This window comes from Salmo salar, chromosome 06 (genome assembly GCF_965601325.2).
Source record: "Salmo salar chromosome 06, fSalSal1, whole genome shotgun sequence".
NCBI classification, from domain to species: domain Eukaryota; kingdom Metazoa; phylum Chordata; class Actinopteri; order Salmoniformes; family Salmonidae; genus Salmo; species Salmo salar.
The window spans coordinates 81,142,744-81,161,851 of record NC_138296.1 but is presented as its reverse complement, the minus strand read 5'-3'; the positions used below and the strand labels follow the sequence as shown (position 1 = coordinate 81,161,851).

At 43.4% G+C, this 19,108-nt stretch overlaps 2 protein-coding genes across 2 annotated transcripts; one reads left to right on the top strand and one right to left on the bottom strand.

Annotated features, from left to right (window-relative positions):
• Positions 1-777: 777 nt before the first annotated feature.
• Positions 778-2,383, top strand: LOC106608128 (left-right determination factor 2). Its single transcript, XM_014205871.3, has 4 exons — positions 778-1,045; positions 1,293-1,539; positions 1,662-1,901; positions 2,035-2,383. The coding sequence occupies exons 1-4, from the start codon at positions 778-780 to the stop codon at positions 2,357-2,359; spliced, it is 1,080 nt and encodes a 359-aa protein (XP_014061346.1). The 3' UTR covers positions 2,360-2,383.
• Positions 2,384-6,732: 4,349 nt separating this feature from the next.
• LOC106608119 (heterogeneous nuclear ribonucleoprotein U) lies at positions 6,733-18,818 on the bottom strand. Its single transcript, XM_014205850.3, has 14 exons — positions 18,187-18,818; positions 17,107-17,221; positions 14,876-14,955; positions 14,490-14,629; positions 13,929-14,028; positions 13,545-13,657; positions 12,974-13,237; positions 12,622-12,741; positions 11,065-11,193; positions 10,646-10,814; positions 9,944-10,219; positions 9,183-9,661; positions 8,662-8,925; positions 6,733-7,379 (listed from the first exon to the last, which is right to left on the bottom strand). Exons 1-14 carry the CDS (start codon positions 18,641-18,643, stop codon positions 7,329-7,331), a joined length of 2,757 nt encoding a protein of 918 aa, XP_014061325.1. The 5' UTR covers positions 18,644-18,818; the 3' UTR covers positions 6,733-7,328.
• Between the last annotated feature and the right edge of the window lie 290 nt (positions 18,819-19,108).

The window sequence follows — 19,108 nt, the reverse complement described above, 5'->3', positions numbered from 1 at the left end:
GCTGAGAGGGTACAGCATGGGCAGGGGCTGTCTGGAACACCTGTGCAGATGTAGACAACAAGAAGAAGAGTCAATGGGAAGGCATTTGTTATAAATAAATATATATTAAATGTACTTAAGTATTGATCAAAATATTTGATCAATCAAGTGTCCATCCTTTGGGATGATTTTAACATATAGGAACATTTAATACCAACCAATTTGTAATCATCTCATCCTGCAAACAAAAATTACTTAGAACTATACTACAAATAGGCTACTACATGTATGCCTCTGGATCAATTCAATATTCTCAACCCATAACAATCCAATAACTATGCTGTGTTTATGAGTTTTCTTACTGCAACTTATTATTTTTTTCTCCCACAAACATCACTAGACTTCCCAATGATATGGAGACTGAATTTTACAAATGCTTTGATTAAAATTGAAGGATATAAGTTGTATAAAATCCCTTTATGATTTTAGAGGAATGGTGTTTAAATTCATCTATAAATTAAACTGATACAATATAATCTGGTGAAATAGTTTCCGTTGAAAGTATGGCACTTCTGATGTCCTGACGGGGACGTGTCTTTTAATGTCACACTATTGTTGAGATAGTCTATCGTTCCCCCTGCCCAACCCCCTCATTCTCAATATGCAATGACTGACTGGGAGGGCCAGGTGTTTATAAGGGCCCCCTGATGTCAGTGGACCACTTTCTCGCTCTGAGCTTCTCTGCTACTGTAGTTGTCTTCTCCTTGCTGGACAAGACACGCTTTTGGAAGATTTATGATGGATTTTCTCCGTGCTTGCGTTTTGTGTGCTGCTGCTTTATTCACCGTCTCCAAAGCTTTCACGCACAAGGACATGAAGGATGCACTGCTTCAAAAACTTGGACTGGATGAAGTTCCGAAAATTCACAAAAGGGATTTGGACAATCTTGTAATGCCTGCGCACATTAAGAATAAATACCTGTCAATGCTGAAGCTGCACCACGAAAGGCGGCGCAGGTCTCTGCCAAGCTTGGCGGGGATTCTGAGGGGAATCCCAGGAAATGCAGGTAAGATCATTTTCTAGTAGGCCTGCTTGAGACATAAATACATCTGATTATATATTTTTATATATATAAAAAATAGCTATATATTGCTTGGATGTTATACATACTTGTTGCAGACCGAGTTTGGCACAGGTGCACAAATTACTGTTTTGTCTACTCGCATTTTGTGTGCACATATAGTTTCAACCCATTCATGTTAGTGAGAATTTTAGACTCAATACTTAATAACTTCTATGTTCTGTTCCATTAGACATCTATGGGGAGTTTGTGTACTCGGACACCACTCGGCAACGGATGGTCTTTGACATGGACACCCGCATCCCCCATAATAGCGAGGTGACCATGGCCGAACTGAAACTGTACAAGAAAGCCCCTCCTCACAAGCGCTCCATGCCGGAGAAGAGGAACCACCGTCCGGTTAATAACGCCAGAGTCTCCATCTACTGGGTAGAGATGCTGGAGAACGGCTCCAACACAACATCTCTGGTGGACTCAAGGTAAGATTTTACGCAAAGCCATGTCATGTCCAGATCATTTCCTTTAGGCAATGTGTTGTTCTTTGTTCTTATAATGTAGAACCTATGTGCAAGGTTTTTAATCAACCATTTATTTCCCGTAGGTTGATCCCCATCCACGAGACAGGCTGGATAAGCTTTGATGTCACCCAGGGTGTGCACTATTGGTCAAAGACGCAGCAGAAAACACCTATGAACCTGGAGGTGTGGATCGAGGGCGAGAGACCTGGCAGCTACGCGGCAGAAATGGCCAAGAGTGTCCACTTTACCACCCAGGACCAGACGGAAAACACCTTGGGAAAACCTGAACTGATCCTCTACACACTCAACCTCGAAGAGTTTGGGTAAGGCGCGCTTTGTTATGCAGATTCAGAATATTTTTTAAATATTGTTACGTCGATCCAGTAACAATTACCCTACCTTTACGCATCAATTAGTGCAAGTTAATTAACGACTCCCTATTCATTTTCTGCTTAGGTCTCGAGGTGACTGTGAAATCAATCCAGATAAGGACACGTGCTGCAGAGAAAAATACTTCATCAATTTCCGCGCGCTCACGTGGACCCAGTATTGGATAATCGAACCCGCGGGCTACCAGGCCTACCGATGCGCTGGGGGGTGCAAGCAGCCCAAGCGCAACTACGGCTACGGGGAGCGGAAGTGTACCATCGCGGAGAGCGCCCCGCTGCCCATGATGTACCTGGTCAAGAAGGGCGACTACACGGAGATAGAAGTGGCCGAGTTCCCCAACATGATCGTGGAGTCGTGTGCCTGCACTATGGACAACATATCCATAGTTTGAAGTCAAGCGTTGTGGACTGGGCAGGGCACCTCCAAATTAACTCCAAGTACTTTTCTATTGAAAATGGGAATATAATAAGAGGGAGCATGACAGATCTCTTGAGACATATTCTATTCACAAGCACTTTGTAAATAATTAATTCATAATTTTGACTTTATGAGTTGTATACTGTATTACTCAGAAGAAACGGTCTGATTTTGTCTCAAATGTTATATTTTTAAGCTGTAAATACTATGGATGATTTCAGAATTAAATATATATCTTTTTTTATTAAGAAGTCTGATTTTGTTATTATTTTCCACAAGGCACGATTGGGAAAATCCCACTGTCAGGCTATAGACCTCAAGGCATCCTTACACCTATCATACTGTCAGGCTATAGACCTCAAGGCATCCTTACACCCATCATACTGTCAGGCTATAGACCTCAAGGCATCCTTACACCCATCATACTATGTCAGGCTATAGACCTCAAGGCATCCTTACACCCATCATACTGTCAGGCTATAGACCTCAAGGCATCCTTACACCTATCATACTGTCAGGCTATAGACCTTAAGGCATCTTTAGACCCATCATACTGTCAGGCTATAGACATCAAGGCATCCTTACATCCATCATACTGTCAGGCTATAGACCTCAAGCATCCTTACACCCATCATACTATGTCAGGCTATAGACATCAATGCATTCTTACACCCATCATACTATGTCAGGCTATAGACCTCAAGGCATCCTTACATCCATCATACTATGTCAGGCTATAGACCTCAAGGCATCCTTACATCCATCATACTATGTCAGGCTATAGACCTCAAGGCATCCTTACACCCATCATACTATGTCAGGCTATAGACCTCAAGGCATCCTTACATCCATCATACTATGTCAGGCTATAGACATCAAGGCATCCTTACACCCACCACGCTATGTCAGGCTATAGCCATCAAGGCATCCTTACACCCATCATACTATGTCAGGCTATAGACATCAAGGCATCCTTACACCAATATCACAATGTCAGGCTATATCCATCAAGGCATCCTTACACCCATCATACTATGTCAGGCTATAGACATCAAGGCATCCTTATTCCCATCACTATATGTCAGGCTATAGCCATCAATGCATTCTTACACCAATATCACAATGTCAGGCTATAGACCTCAAGGCATCCTTAAATTAATATCACTATGTCAGGCTATAGACATCAAGGCATCCTTACACCCATCATACTATGTCAGGCTATAGACCTCAAGGCATCCTTACACCCATCATACTGTCAGGCTATAGACCTCAAGGCATCCTTAAATTAATATCACTATGTCAGGCTATAGACCTCAAGGCATCCTTACACCCATCATACTGTCAGGCTATAGACCTCAAGGCATCCTTACACCCATCATACTATGTCAGGCTATAGACCTCAAGGCATCCTTACACCCATCATACTATGTCAGGCTATAGACCTCAAGGCATCCTTACACCCATCATACTGTCAGGCTATAGACCTCAAGGCATCCTTACACCCATCATACTATGTCAGGCTATAGACCTCAAGGCATCCTTACACCCATCATACTATGTCAGGCTATAGACCTCAAGGCATCCTTACACCCATCATACTATGTCAGGCTATAGACCTTAAGGCATCCTTACACCCATCATACTATGTCAGGCTATAGACCTCAAGGCATCCTTACACCCATCATACTGTCAGGCTATAGCCATCAAGGCATTCTTACACCAATATCACTATGTCAGGCTATAGCCATCAAGGCATCCTTACACCCACCATCGCTATGTCAGGCTATATCCATCAAGGCATCCTTACACCCACCATCGCTATGTCAGGCTATAGCCATCAAGGCATTCTTACACCAATATCACTATGTCAGGCTATAGCCATCAAGGCATCCTTACACCCATCACACATACAGTACACTTGTCTCCAGCTAAGCCTACACCTTGTCTCCCTATTTAGCACTGTATTTAGTTGGTACTAAGTCAATAACAGATCTAATGACTAATAACTTCTTTCAGTGAAGGAGCATTAGGTATGCGCTGGCATGGTTAAACAGATTTGGTGAGCGTCATTCACATCAGAGTGTGCTGGCTGTTTGCTTCCAATAGGGAGCAGACACTGTCACATCTCAGAGCGTATATTTACATCTGGTTTAGCAGATAAATAGGCCCCAGACATAGTCCTGCGGAGAGATCTCTATAGACAATATCAAGGCTCAATTTGCAGCCTGCGAGGGGGGTCTTGTCATTTTAATGGGGGTACATAAGGCTTTAGAGCTGAGGGCAGTCTGGGTACACATCTCGAAGTCAATACCAAGAGACAATCCCAGGCACCCTGTTGTGTGCTCCTGGTTTGAAAAAGCAGCTGGTGTCATCCAGACTTCTGAAATGTTAGATTCAGCAGCAATAGGCAGCTAGGTTTCCTTTTACATCACGTTCAGATATAAAGGTAACCTTTAGGGCAGGTTTCTCAGACACCGATTAAGCCTGATCTTAGACTAAAAAGTACTTTTAATGGAGAGATTCTAAATTGATATTTTTAGTCCAGAACTAGGATTAACTATGTCCGGGAAACCTCCCCTTGGAGATTGAGGGAGAATCTGTAGTTTGTATAATCAAAAAAAAAAATACTTGAAAACCATAACTGAAACACAAAATATCAAAACATTTTTCAATAAAAAGAGAGATCTCAGCAGGGAGATAAGCCAAAAGTTACCTACAACTTAATGAGTATATTAAATTGAATAGTACTCAGTTAAGTAATACACATTGCTGAAACAAATTACTTTAATGAAAAATGTATGTTTGGTTGAGTTATTTTTCACTTGCATTATCACGAAGCATAACGGAAATCAGTTCATGGTCATCCATACAATTTGGAATGATAGAGAAGAAAAAAGGTGGTCAACTATATACAGTACACCATGTTCAGAAAATTTTAAATAAGCTAATGAAACAAGCACAAAATGGACTCGCAATACAATTGTTTGTTTTCAGTGATCTAGAAACACAATGTTATTATAGTGGAACACACATCACTTTAACACTGCTGGTAGGCTACTCGGCCTGAGCTGTATGAGGTTAAATGTAAGAGCTGCCATTGTCCAGCTACACCGCCACCAATTCATTTGATCAGAGGGTTCACACAACTTTACCATTTGACTGACTTGGTTTGCACCTAGATCGTCTGTGACAAGACTGTTAGCCCACTGATCTTAAGCCAACGCAGTAGCATTCGGGAGTTAACGCAAGTCTTCAGGTCTCTGGAACCTCCATTACACACACACACACACACACACACACACACACACACTACAGAAGGAGAGTTTTGAATGTCGCTCACATCTAGTGTCAGTGAGGGTATTGGTGGGTATACACTGACATTACGTAGCCCTTTATTTGCTGGTGTAAATGCAAACTGTAGTTTTTACCACCACCCATTTTCAATATAGCATACAACTGAGTGTTGAACATGTGCTAAACCAGCCACATAATTTATACTCTTCCATTAAAACAGTGGTTTAAATTAGCCTGGCCCCAGATGTTTGTGCTCTTGCCATCTCCCATTGACAATGAGTGACAAGGAGTTGGCATGATAGCACAGACTGGCACTCAGGCTAGGTTCAAATAGCACAGAACATTAAATGTAAACAATGGGAAAATGTGTTTGGTCATGTAGGACTAGCCTAATGTGTAGTCTTATTTACAACGCAGCAATAAAAGCTTAACCAGGTTATAAAAATGCCACAACACCAAATAAACGTATGGGAAAATTAAATAAAAAAGGAAGCACACTTCAATCTACACCCGAGAAGCAAGCCTCGTCAGGTTCCACAATCAGTAACGTGCCCTAAATATCAAGACATATACAAATCACAAAATGACAATATCAAAAAGGCATAATGTAGTGCTAAAATGGCTTCCAATATCCTACGGAAACAGTCCTATAGAAATGACTTGGCTCAAAATAGTTATTTAAAGTACAATGCATCCAGATGAACAGGAGTGTCATCAAAAACGGAAAACTTTCGCAACGAAAAACTAGTTTCTATTGGAGGAACTCCGGTTTCTATAGGTCCCTCCCCGTTTAATTTGCCCCCTAGGGAATACACCCCTAGTCGCCCTTGCAAAAGATACTCAATAGGAATAAACTATCATCGAAGATGAAAAGAAAAACTAGTTGTGCATCAACGATGGATGAATTACATCAATAAGTAGCATAATGTGAAGCGCCAACTGTGGTGAGATGAGGGCGGATGTCCTTGTTGTTTGAAGTAGCAAACCAGGCCAATGCCCATTCAAAAGGTACTTTAGGTAACCTTTGAACTCAATTAAAAGTCATAGGCCATAGAAGTTTGTAAAAAAGCAAATATGTTGTTTATTGTAGATCTATGGAGTTTAGATTACATGCTTGACGTTATAATGAAAAATAACAATAGACAAATCTAATAATGGCGTTTGACGCGAAATAACTGTTTGTTGCTTACGGACTACATATACAATCACTAACAATAATATTGCTACCATGCCTCAAAAGATGGTTCCTTTCAGTTAGTAAGTGTTCTCACTCCTTATACAACAAACAATATTTACATTTAGTAAAAAAAAGAAAAGAAAAAGCACAACCATGAAAATCTTTCAAACAGGTCACTAAAGCAGAGCAAAAATGTTGTGGTATATTTCTCAAACATGGGATTTTTAAAAGCATGGGATTTCTTTAAAATTTGGAAAAATATCATAAAATGTACAAAATCAAATGAAAAAACCCATAAAGCTTCAAAGAGACTCCTTTCCTCATGTGGAATGTTGCTCCATAGTCTTGTCGTATTTTTTGTTTTTAATTTAAAAGTTGGTTCTAGAAAAAAACAGGTGGTGGGCGAGACGGACGTCTGTGGCTAGTGGTGGGTTTCCATTATTTTCCACCAGTCCTTTTGATCAGAAAGTCTTTAATAGTATCCTGGCTGATACTGCTGTCTCCATGGCTTCTGGTTCCATAACTGGGGACAGAGATACAGGGAGTTAGACGCAGACAGAAATAAAAAAAAATAAAAAAAAAATAAACATACACAGAAAAGTATGTGGACACCCTTCAAATGAGTGGATTTGGCTATTTCTGCCACACCCATTGATGACAGGTGTATAAAATCAAGCATACAGCCATGCAATCTCCAGAGACAAACATTGGCAGTAGAATGGCCTTACTGAGAACTCAGTGACTGTCAACGTGGCACAGTCATAAGATGCCACCCTTCCAACTAGTCAGTTCGGCAAATGTCTGCCCTGCTAGAGCCGCCCCTGTCAACCGAGTGCTGTTATTGTGAAGAGGAAACATCTAGGAGCAACAATGGCTCAGCAGCGAAGTGGTAGGCCACACAAGCTCCTCGATTGAAACACTCATCACCAAGTTCCAAAACTGCCTCTGGAAGCAACGTCAGCACAAGAACGGTTTGTCGGGAGCTTCATGAAATGGGTTTCCATGGCCGAGGTGCTGCACACAAGCCTAAATGCCTGTGCAATGCCAAGCATCAGCTGGAGTGGTGTAAAGACATTGGACTCTGGAGCTGTGGAAATGCATTCTCTGGAGTGATGAATCACGGATCACCATCTAGCAGTCTGACGGACGAATCTGGGTTTGGCGGATGTTAGGAGAACACTACCTGCCCGAATGCATAGTGCAAACTGTAACGTCTGGTGGATGAGGAATAATTGTCTGGGGCCATTTTTCATGGTTCGGGCTAGGCCTCTGAGTTTGTGGCAACAGTTTGGGTAAGGCCCTTTCCTGTTTCAGCATGACAATGCCTCTGTGCACAAACCGTGGTCCATACAGAAATGGTTTGTTAAGATCAGTGTAGAAGAACTTGAGTGGCCTGCGCAGAGAACAGACCTCAATCCCCTCGGAAACCTTTAGTATTAATTGGAATGCCGACTGTGAGCCAGGCCTAATCGTCCAACATGAGTCCCCGACCTCACTAACGCTCGTGGCTGAATGAAAGCAAGGCCCCGCAGCAATGTTCCAACATCTAGTGGAAAGCCTTCCCAGAAGAGTGGAGGCTATTATAGCAGCAAAGGGGGGACCAACTCCATATCAATGCCCATGATTTTGGAATGACATGTTCAATGAGCAGGTGTCCACATACTTTTGTAGTGTAACTAGGTGAGAACCACAGTCACAGCACGCACATTTTCCCTCAAAGCAGTTACCAGCAAAGTCAATGGTATCAATTGTAGTACAAGGCTAACAAGTTAGGATTTGCCCTTCGACCTCAAATGGAGACTCACCCCTTGCTGCCAGCTCTGGTTGAAGGCCTGAGCCTTGTCCATGCCGAATCCAAAGCCTCCACGTCCTCCAGCGTTCCTGCTGTCCCCAAATCCTCTGCCACGTCCACCAGCGTTCCTGTTGTCTCCAAATCCTCCGCCACGTCCTCCAGAGTTTCTACTGTCCCCAAATCCGCCACCACGACCTCCAGCATTCCTGCCATCACCAAATCCGCTGCTCTTGTTGCCAAAGTTTCCACGGCTGCTGCCGCCTCTGGGCTGGAACCCCTGGGGAGAGAGAACACGCGTATTAATATCTCCCTATTCAATTCACTACGGTAACATTAACTTTTTATAACACTATTTAGATAGTCTCCTAAAGATGGTTTATAAAATGTTCAACTATCCACCAATCCTAATCCTAGCAAGTTGCTAATATCAACAAGTTGCAGTTGATCGTTTGAGCATCTACACACCCTCTATAGGGGAATATTCAAATAAAGCAGGACCAACTTGTATTTCTCTACTGCGTCGACCCAACTCACCTGGTTAAAGTTGACCCTGTTGGCTCCGCCTCCCCGGCTCATGCTGGCTCCACCTCCCCGGCTCATGTTGGCTCCACCTCCCCGGCTCATGTTGGCTCCACCTCCCCGGCTCATGTTGGCTCCACCTCCCCGGCTCATGTTGGCTCCACCTCCCCGGCTCATGTTGGCTCCACCTCCCCGGCTCATGTTGGCTCCACCTCCCCGGCTCATGTTGGCTCCACCTCCCCGGCTCATGTTGGCTCCACCTCCCCGGCTCATGTTGGCTCCGCCTCTGTTCATTGGTGGACCGCCTCTGTTCATGGCTCCACCCCTGTAGCCCATGTTGCCCCTAATTGGTCCTCCTCTTGGGGCCCCTCGCTGGGGGGCCATGAGGCCGCCGCCCCTGTTGAAGTTGCCCCGGTTGGCAAATCCACCTCTGAAGGCTGGAGGGGGCATGAAGCCTCGAGGGGGGCGAGTGAACCCACCACGTGGACCTGGAGCTGGGTGGGGGCAGACATGTTGGACACACACATTAGACCGGCGGTGCATATTTAATGATTAGGAAGCCATTTCTCTTCTACTCAATAATTAGAGGAGAAATTAAAGTGAAAGGGCAGAAGCCTTTGATTGGAAAAAGTGGTTTGATTGGACTTCACCTTTCCAGTTCTACCAGATCAGGGCACACAAAACAATGAACATTTTAGCAATTGGTTGCGAGGCTAAAACTGGATCAAAACCTGCCATGCAAATCCTTAATCTGACCAATATGGCCAACAACCCACCTCCTCTGAAGTTGCCCCTCTGTTGGAAGCCTCCCCGTACAACTCCTCTCTGGCCGGGTCCTCCTCCGCGGTTGAACTGGTTCTTGCCTCTGCCTCCGCCCCGGACAACACCTCTATTGGGGGTCAAGGCCCCCTGGTTGGGCTTCTTCTCAGCCGGCAGGGCCGCCTTGCTCTCCTCCTTGTATTGCTCCACTAGCTTGGAGGACTCCTCCTTCTGCAGCTCAGCGTAGCTCACCTCAGCGAAGCTGTCGCCCTCCTCTGGCAGGGTGAAGAATCCTATATGGGAAGAGAGCCATTAAATGATGGTCAAAATAACAGCCCCAATGAAAGACTAGCATATGAATAATAGCTTATGATGTCCACCATAACAAAACTAGATTTGTAGTGATGAAGGATCATGGAAAGCGCTGTGTTCTTCCCACCAGGTCCAGAGGCAGTGCCCCTGACCCAGAGTTTAGGAGGGTCACTCTGCCCATCCTGATGTGGCCACGACTGGGCAAAGCGTCGAGGGGCTAGCCATGCTTATATGAAAACAAAACGAGTCCGTTTTTTGGGAGGTTAAAATCTGGGTGTGCGTGTCCTTACCGTATTACTACAACTTTCTGAAGGCTTCTGGATTAGTGATAACGATAGCCAGCTTTTTAGCACAGAAGGCAAGTCTACTTTTAACACTTTTATTAGTATAGTAGCTCACGTCGTTACCTTTCATTTTGAGGAGAGCATGCTCGGGCACGTCTTTGCCGTCGCTCTCTGCCTTCTTCTGGGCCCTCTCCTTGTAGTCGTCGTCTGAGGGGCAGACCACCACAGCCTTCCGCTGGTACCCAGCAAACAGACACATCTTCCTCTTCTGGCCCGGGGCAGACAGGTTGGTCTGGGGAGAGGAAGGATGGGGGAAATTACTAATAATGTTGACTGATCGTGGGAGTATAAATAAAAAGGATTTGGGCTGCTTTGTTGGCACTTTATATAGGCCAGTGCTAGACTACGGCTCATACTAGCCTACGTCTCATGTTCCATGTTTAATCAAAGATTAATACTTTATTCACAATAAGACGGACTAAAAGGTCAGTTTAACGTGTATGAAATCATTGGCTGTGATTGTATAGAATATGAAGTCTTACGTGGTCCAGGATATAGTTCCTCTTCTTCCGAGCAGCGATCTCAATGAACTTGCCCAGGAAGAGAGGAGCACGCTGGGAAATGGCCGTGAGCTTAGTTGTGTCCTTCGCCTGACGCTTCAAGCTGCCAATCTACATAGAGAAAAATGAATAGCTGTGCCCCAAGATACCATATATACATAGGACAGGTTATAGGCCTACGGTGCCAAATGACCAGGGACTGCTTATAGAACCATTAGGATCAGACCAATGTTCCCTCTAAGCTGTGCGCAGCTCCCCCAGGACTGCCACGCAGAAGAAATATCAGCCCGCACAGAGAAGCACGGGATTAGAAATTTGAGTGAAGTTCAGAGTTCTCCCCTTTAGTTAACACTATCAACCTATCCCTTTACTTTGGGAATTGTGTTCAAATCAACGCAAGACTCACTTTCAAAGCAGCATACAGAAACAAAATGAACTATGCAAGACTTGGTATGCAAAACTAACTACGCAAGAGACTTTGTTGTAGGCAGAACGCATCGGAGTAGGATTCTATTGTATTGACATGCACGAATCAAACCATACTCTACACAAACCAGTGCAGCATAACAAATCAGAGCTGCAGCAGGCCTATAGGCAAATAGACCATTGCCACATATGGATCTGTGCCACTCACTTTGAGCTGGACTGCGTTTACAGCATGAGTGGTCGTGAGTAGATGCGCTTGTTTTGAGATCAAAGTGAGAGCTGCACGTAGCCACGTATGAACATTTTGTTCACATCCTTTGCTAGTTAGTGAGTTATTCGCCCAGTTATAGATCATTTGTAGTCAGCAATGGTGGAGTGATTGCACCCTACGTGCTTCTACACCTGCATTGCTTGCTGTTTGGGGTTTTAGGCTGGGTTTCTGTACAGCACTTTGATATATCAGCTGATGTAAGAAGGGCTATATAAATACATTTGATTTGAAGAGAACAAAACATGTATACGTCTTTGTCTTAAAGGGCAGTGTTGTATTTTGAATAATTTGAATAATCTATGTAGCCAATAGGCAGAGGGTATCACAATTTGTCTGATTCTCTGTAATAATGGTATGGGATTAATAATGAATTTTATTTGTAAAGTGGTTGCTTGCATCAAACAACATTCAGTCACCTTGTCTGATAGACAAGTGGATAAACAGGTTAATGTAGGCTGAATGATTGAACATTATTTCCATGTTAAAATGTTATGGATGCATTCTCTACATTGTTTTTGATGGTTCTCTGGTCTACATTATAATAAAATAGCTATAGCAGCCTACTTGACCACTGTCTGAAACTAGCTTAAAGCAGGTACAGCCTCAGTGATCACAGTAAACACTCGCTGAAGTTGCAAAGAATTTTCACAACATTCAAGTTCGCGCTCAGACCTGAAATTTGTTCAGTGCCTAAATGTTTTTTAGGGAACATTGGATAGGACTGGAAGTTAATTTCACAAACTAAATTGACCGAACTAGAACCTCATTCTCAGAAGAGTGCAGAGAGAACACATTCTAAAATACTGGAGGCTCCAAACACTATGAGTTAGTATAACACTGACCATCATCTTCTCCACAATGGTGTCGCTGCCCAGGATGTAATATTTCCCAGGGTTCTCCTGGATGTGCTTGTTCACCCAGGTGGTCTTTCCTGAGCCGGGCAGTCCTACCATAGCAATCACCTAAAACAACACACATATACACAACTGATCAGTAACAATGGTAGAAGGAGTTATGCACATACAAGTGAGAAAAAGTCCCTCTGAATGTTTTTTTTTTATTTTTTTTATCTGATACATTTTGCTAGCCGTTTATTCAGAAATATTGGTTGAACCCAAGGATAGATCCCATTGCTATGGAGGCCTTTGTCTCAATCAAGTCACTGCCAGTGACATTATGGGTTCCCATAGTTACCTCACACTCCTTCTTGGTGTTGGGTCCCTTGGGTCCGCGGACACGGTCGTCCATGGCGACCTGCTGCAGGAAGGTGTAGCCCTCTGGCTGGGGGAAGTAGGGCGTTTCCATTTGGCCAAAGTTGAACTCCACGGAACAGTTGTGGCAGATGACGTGGGGGAAGAGAGCTCTCCCTGCCAGGGACTCCTTACTGACCTGGAAGGCCACAACTGGCTCCTTACCATTCTTAGAAAAGGAAATCTCCACCTCCTCGCCCTCAAAGTTCTGCAATAAAAAATAATTTTACCTAAATATATATATTTTAAGCTTGTAGTTTCAATGGAACATTGACAGGTCAAAATGTTAGGTACCAACAAGGAAGTCGTCAAACCGGTTTAGGTGGAAATGTTTTACTTTATGAACAGGCAGACAAATCATGTTTTCATATAAATATTGTGTGTGTGTTTGCCTCATTGATGAGGAATTCTTGACATCACAGAAAGTCTGAATATTAATTTAAAAATCGGCCTGTCCATTTTGAGAATATTACATTATGGCAACTATTACGGATAAATGAAGGCAGGCTACTTACGATGAAGCAGCAGATAACGTCATTCTCATCGTAAGTCTCTCCAAAATCTTCAGTCACGCAGTTGGTAGTCTTCTTGCCTTTGCCAGAGTAGGCATAAGAATGCTCCTCCTCACCTGCAATGACAATACAACTCACATCAGACATGATACACAGTTGACTGGTTCAGCAAACTAAAAGTAGAGAATTAGAATTTTATCATTAAATTATTTCTGGATTTCAGTGTTTCTGCACTCACTCCATAGTCGCCTTGCAAACTACAACTGAAACAGGCTATATCATTTCCAGTTACATGTCATGCTTCCTAACAGTCTTTAGAGAGCGCCAACACTCCATAAGAACCATTCTATTTTTGGAGAAAAAAAAAAACAGATTGATAATACTGACCGAGGAGCAGACTGCCAGTAGCCAGGGACCATCCAACCTGGACCTCATGGACCTCCATGTTCTTACTGAAGATGTGCTTCACTGGAATCTTCTCAGTTAACTAGAACCACAATATTACATTGGTAATGTTAGTAGCAGTAGCAGATAGTATGATGGCTTTTTTTTTTTTAAAGTTAATGCTAAATAGTGATTATTTCGCCTCTATGGCCTATTTATTGCCTTACCTCCCTACATTTGCACACACAATACATTCATTTTTCTATTGTGTTATTGACAGTACGTTTGTTTATGTGTAACTGTTTTTGTCGCACTGCTTTGCTTTATCTTGGCCAGGTCACAGTTGTAAATGAGAACTTGTCGTCAACTGGCCTACCTGGTTAAATAAAAGTCAAATAAATAAGTGGCAATTTGAGGGCACAACCAGGTGATAAAATCTGATGGCGCATTTATATTATAAAATGGAGACAAACGATTGTGTTTCTGAGGTCAAAACGTTACGAATTCACAATTCCTAATGAAATGACAACTGTGCTAGACAAGAGAAGCAGTGTTTCTCCTTACCTTCATCTCGTAACAGGCCTTGCCCTGGGTCAGGCCGTACGAGGCCCTGCCCCCAGACCAAAGGTAGGCAAAGCTCTCCATGGTGAGAGAGGACGCGCTGTACCGGTCCCGGGACACCTTGAAGTGCAGGTCGCAGTTATCTGATGACAAAGAAACAAACGCATCAATTATTCAGTTATCTTCTCAGTCCCCTGACATGACATATAGTGTGTCCCATCACACATCGGTCTTTAAGCCGTATTTCTATGCACTAGAAGAGACGTGAGACTATTGAACAACATAGCAAACAGACAGCGAGGTGGAGCTATTGTTTCTGAGCAAGCGTTTGTAGAGTGATTAAATAAACCCAGCACTGTCGGCCACACTATACACCAAACATCACTCACAGTTGTCCAGACAGACTGTTGTATCGTCAAACTCTTCATCTTCCTCTTCCAGGGGTGGCAGTGGAGACTTGAGACTAGACCTGAAAGAGAACACAGCCAGTCAGTAACAATGTCAGAGAATTAGAACCTGTCGTACGGAACCAGAATGCCCTACCAGGGTGGCCATCCGGTTGAGATGACCTCTCTGAAGAAGAGGGCATCAATGGAAAGAGTCAAGAAGACTATGGGCGGAAATAGAACAACATTTACGCTCCTGGGGTCCGGTGTTTTTTTTAAAGAAATCACAACAAGAGAAATACATACCTGCAGTGGTCCACTGATGCCTCAGAGCAATGGAGAATTATTATTAAATAAATATATTTTTTAACTAGCCCTAGGGGCTATATTTGTTATTATAAAAAACCTTAATAGCCAATAGGCCTTGTTGTGTGCAGAAACTGTTTATGGCGTTGGAGATTCCTGGTAGGGTCAAGAAGGATAAAAGGCTACTGTATGTATTTAACTGTGTGGAGCTGCTCTCACTAAAAGGTCAAAGCTGCAGCCTCATGGTCGTGGAACAGAGAGGCAAACAAGCTAGTTCCACATAACCTAGAGGGGCTTCAACTGTACTCTAGGGACTGTAGTGATAAGCTGAATATTGTGCTACACCGACTTAGAAACTTGAAGGAATTCAGAAACAGAATCAAGCCGTTTCCCAGGGGAAGAGTTGTGTTTATAAAACTAGCCTACAAATATTTACACTGGCGAGGATTACAACATGAGGATAAATGTCTGTCCACAGAATGTAGACGGAAGCCTTTGCAGGATTAAACACTGCCTCGGGATTAAACACTGCCTCAGGCACAGGAAGAGAAACACCATAATGCAGCATTGATAGTAAATGTGAGTCTTTGCACCAATTAGAAGAGGTAGTTGTGTGTGTGTGGGGGGGGGGTAATTTTACTGTCCTCAAATGCACTGTGCTTAGAAACAAATGGCCACTTCATTTACATTTTAGTCATTTAGCTGACACTCTTACCCAGAACGACTGACAGTAGTGAGTGGGTAAATTTGTTTGCACCTTTTTCTCTCCATACTAGACCTGTCAATATATGTAGTCAGGAAACCCTAATTGCACCATCTTTGGCTTATCTACACATTAGTCAGACCGCACTCAGACCAAGGATCATATAGTCTTCCCAGAGGTCATCCAGGGTGGTGCGATGGAGATTCCATGATTGATTTAGCCAACAGCTACTAAGGCCTCTGCTGCACAGTCAATGGTTTCTTAGTTTACATCAGTCAAAGCAGGGCTCTCCAAACCTGTTCCTGGAGAGCTACTGTCCTGTAAATTCAGTACAACCCTTATCTAGCGCACCTGATTCAAATAATTAGCTGGTTGATAAACTGAATCAGGTTAGTTACAACTGGGGTTAAAATAAAACCTACAGGAGGGTAGCTCTCCAGGAACAGGGTTGAAGAAACCTGGGCTAGAGTGACATTCTGATGACAAGATAACAGTCCACTTGGTCAATGAAAAAAACAAATAGCGTTCCAGATAAACATGGAGGTGGTTTCCCAGACAGATCAAGCCTAGTCTTGGACTAAAAACCTCAATGGGAATCTCCATTTGAAGTACTTTTAAGTACCCTGGAAACGAGTCCATGATGCACAGTGTGACTGTACGGAGAGAAAGCATTCCTGTAAAAAAAAAAACATCAACCACACTGAATAAAATGACGACAAAGTGGAGAGAGAGACAATCAGAAAAGACAAATACTATGCGAGCAGGAACAATGAGCAGTCCGTGGAGAGTACCAATCTGCAACTCGAGAGTCCAGAAAAAAGTTCTACATCCTTGTGCCCTTACGCAAACCCCCCCCCCCCCCTACTCTCTCATGCGTTTCTTTTTTTAGCAGTGTTGCGTCACCTTGTCAGTGTACACAGTAAACCTTCCTGCACAAAGAGAACGAATGGGGAACAATAGAACATTACTGTTCATTTCTCTACTACATTATGCAGTCCATTTAGGGGTGCATGTGGTCACTGCATGGGTTAAATGGTAAGGTTAATTTAAAAGCCAGGGATAACCCTCAATTCAAACATGTATGAATCTTAAGTAATGTTGACAAAAGTAAGTTAAGTGAGGGTTTTGTTGCTAGTTAATGCATTGGCGCTTAAAGCCAATACAGTTCACATAGCTGTGATGGCGCTTCAGACATACCAAAGGCCATTTTGTCTCCCATCCTTACCAGCTGTATTTGTTCTCTTCAATAAATTCAAAGTAGCCCCTTCCATGTTCCTCCCGGCGTCTCTTAACACCCTTCTTATTCTTCTGATCAGCATTCGTGTCTTTGTCCGCATCCCCTTTGGAAATAAAAGAAAAATATAATGAGGTGCTCCTTTATTGAAAGGATAGGTCGCACTGTGGCTGTGGTAGGGTTGGCCCACACAGATGACTAACTACTTGTCCATTAGGACCTCATTATTTTCATTGAATGTGATGGAAGACAGTAGAACGCTAAGGCTGCTTTGACCAGGGAGTAAGGTTGGTTACATTGTAGCCGGCCAACAATTGGAGGACATATGTGAGGAGATGTAACGTTAAACATAGTAAAATGGGTACAATAACCCAGCTACGGTTAGTTACTATTAATAAAGGTCAGGGAAATAGACCATTGTCCACCCGTCTCAGATGTTGCGGTCAATACAATAGCATACTGCGACAAGTCAGACAAGAAAAACAACTGCAGACTATTTTAGATTGACCCCCTTCCCCCACAATAGCATTCGCGACTAACTAGCTAGTTAGCTTAAAAGCTAGCTAGCCAATTCTTGCTCATTCATTCAAAATATCTTAGCCAGCTAGTGTTATCTAATCAGATAACTAGCCAACTACTGTTTTCAAATACTTGCCTTTAGCTACGTTTCTAGAACCAGTTTGAGAACCCGTTTGTATAAGAATTTAGGATACTCCGAGTCATATAGTTAATGTAGAACCACGAGCCTACCTAAACCAGCACCTGCCGAATATTGTCCACCGTCCGCTAGAATCGCGAGCTAGCTATTCTAGTTAGCAGCTACACAAAAGAATGCTAACTATGTTAGCTATGCTAACCACCCATTCAGCTAGAATTACATCAAGCGTGAGCCCAATGGTAGTCTCCATGCAGTACGTTAGGACCAACTTAAATAATATTACCCCAATTTGCTAGCTACACTAGCCTATCTAATCAATATACATCAATCCGGCTTCGAGAAAACACCCCGTATAGCAAAAACATGTGACAACCAACCAGTCCAGGGATTTTCAAATGGAACCAGCGACTCACCCTCTGCTGGCTGGTCTCCAGGCTCACCATCCTCTGCGTCTAACGTTATTTTCTCCATGTCGTCTACACCTTCCTTCAGCATTGGATCCATTTCTTCATCTTCCACCTCGCCCATTTCGTCGTCCTCCTGAGCCGCGTTCTCCTCGCATTCTACAGCGGCGTCTCCCTCTCCGTTTCCATTCTCCTCCTCCTCGTTGGCCTCCATGCTTTCTTCGACCGGATCCTCGTCGTCTTCTTCGTCTTCCCCCATGTCCTCTTGATCATCAGCGGCCTCAGAGCTGCCTCCCTCCGCGGCCTCCAGCCCAATGGGATCATCTCCAGCCAGGGCCTCTTCATCAAGCGCGGCCTGCAGCCGGTCCATCAACTCGGCCTTCAGACCCTTGTCCGACAGCTGACGCTTTTTCAGCTCGTCCTTCAACTCGTTAACTTTCAGTTTTTTTACGTTAATTGAACTCATTTTTATATCTGTATAAAAATACTAAACTGAAACACGATTTAAAATGACAAATATGGGAAATTCTGTAAGGACGCCACGCTATGCAAATTGATGTAGCTACTAGCTATATTTAACTGCGCCAAATGGCAGTAGCGTTACTAGCACTTTTCAATGGCAGAAGGGCTTGTCGGCGCAAATGGTGGTACCAGACCCCTCCCGTATTCAAGTGTTGGGGAAGGACTTGGGCGTGGGTTACCGTAATAACTGATAGAGCTGCTCAAAGGTCTAAGCAATATCAAATCAAATTTGATTTGTCACATGCGCCGAATACAACAGACCTTACAGTGAAATTCTTTCTTACAAGCCCTTAAGACCTTACAGTGAAATTCTTTCTTACAAGCCCTTAACCAACAATGCAGTTTTAAGAAAAATACAACAACAAAAAAAGAAATAAAGTAACAAATGATTAAAGAGCAGCAGTAAAAT

Excerpts from the sequence above, each read along its gene's own strand:
- LOC106608128 (XM_014205871.3), top strand. The coding sequence starts at position 778 with ATGGATTTTCTCCGTGCTTGCGTTTTGTGTGCTGCTGCTTTATTCACC. Across the intron at positions 1,046-1,292 it reads GGGAATCCCAGGAAATGCAG|ACATCTATGGGGAGTTTGTG; the intron begins GTAAGATCATTT and ends CTGTTCCATTAG. Across the intron at positions 1,540-1,661 it reads ACATCTCTGGTGGACTCAAG|GTTGATCCCCATCCACGAGA; the intron begins GTAAGATTTTAC and ends TATTTCCCGTAG.
- LOC106608119 (XM_014205850.3), bottom strand. The coding sequence starts at position 18,643 with ATGAGTTCAATTAACGTAAAAAAACTGAAAGTTAACGAGTTGAAGGAC. Across the intron at positions 11,194-12,621 it reads CCATTGTGGAGAAGATGATG|ATTGGCAGCTTGAAGCGTCA; the intron begins GTCAGTGTTATA and ends TTCTCTATGTAG. Across the intron at positions 10,220-10,645 it reads TGCTCTCCTCAAAATGAAAG|GATTCTTCACCCTGCCAGAG; the intron begins GTAACGACGTGA and ends CTTCCCATATAG.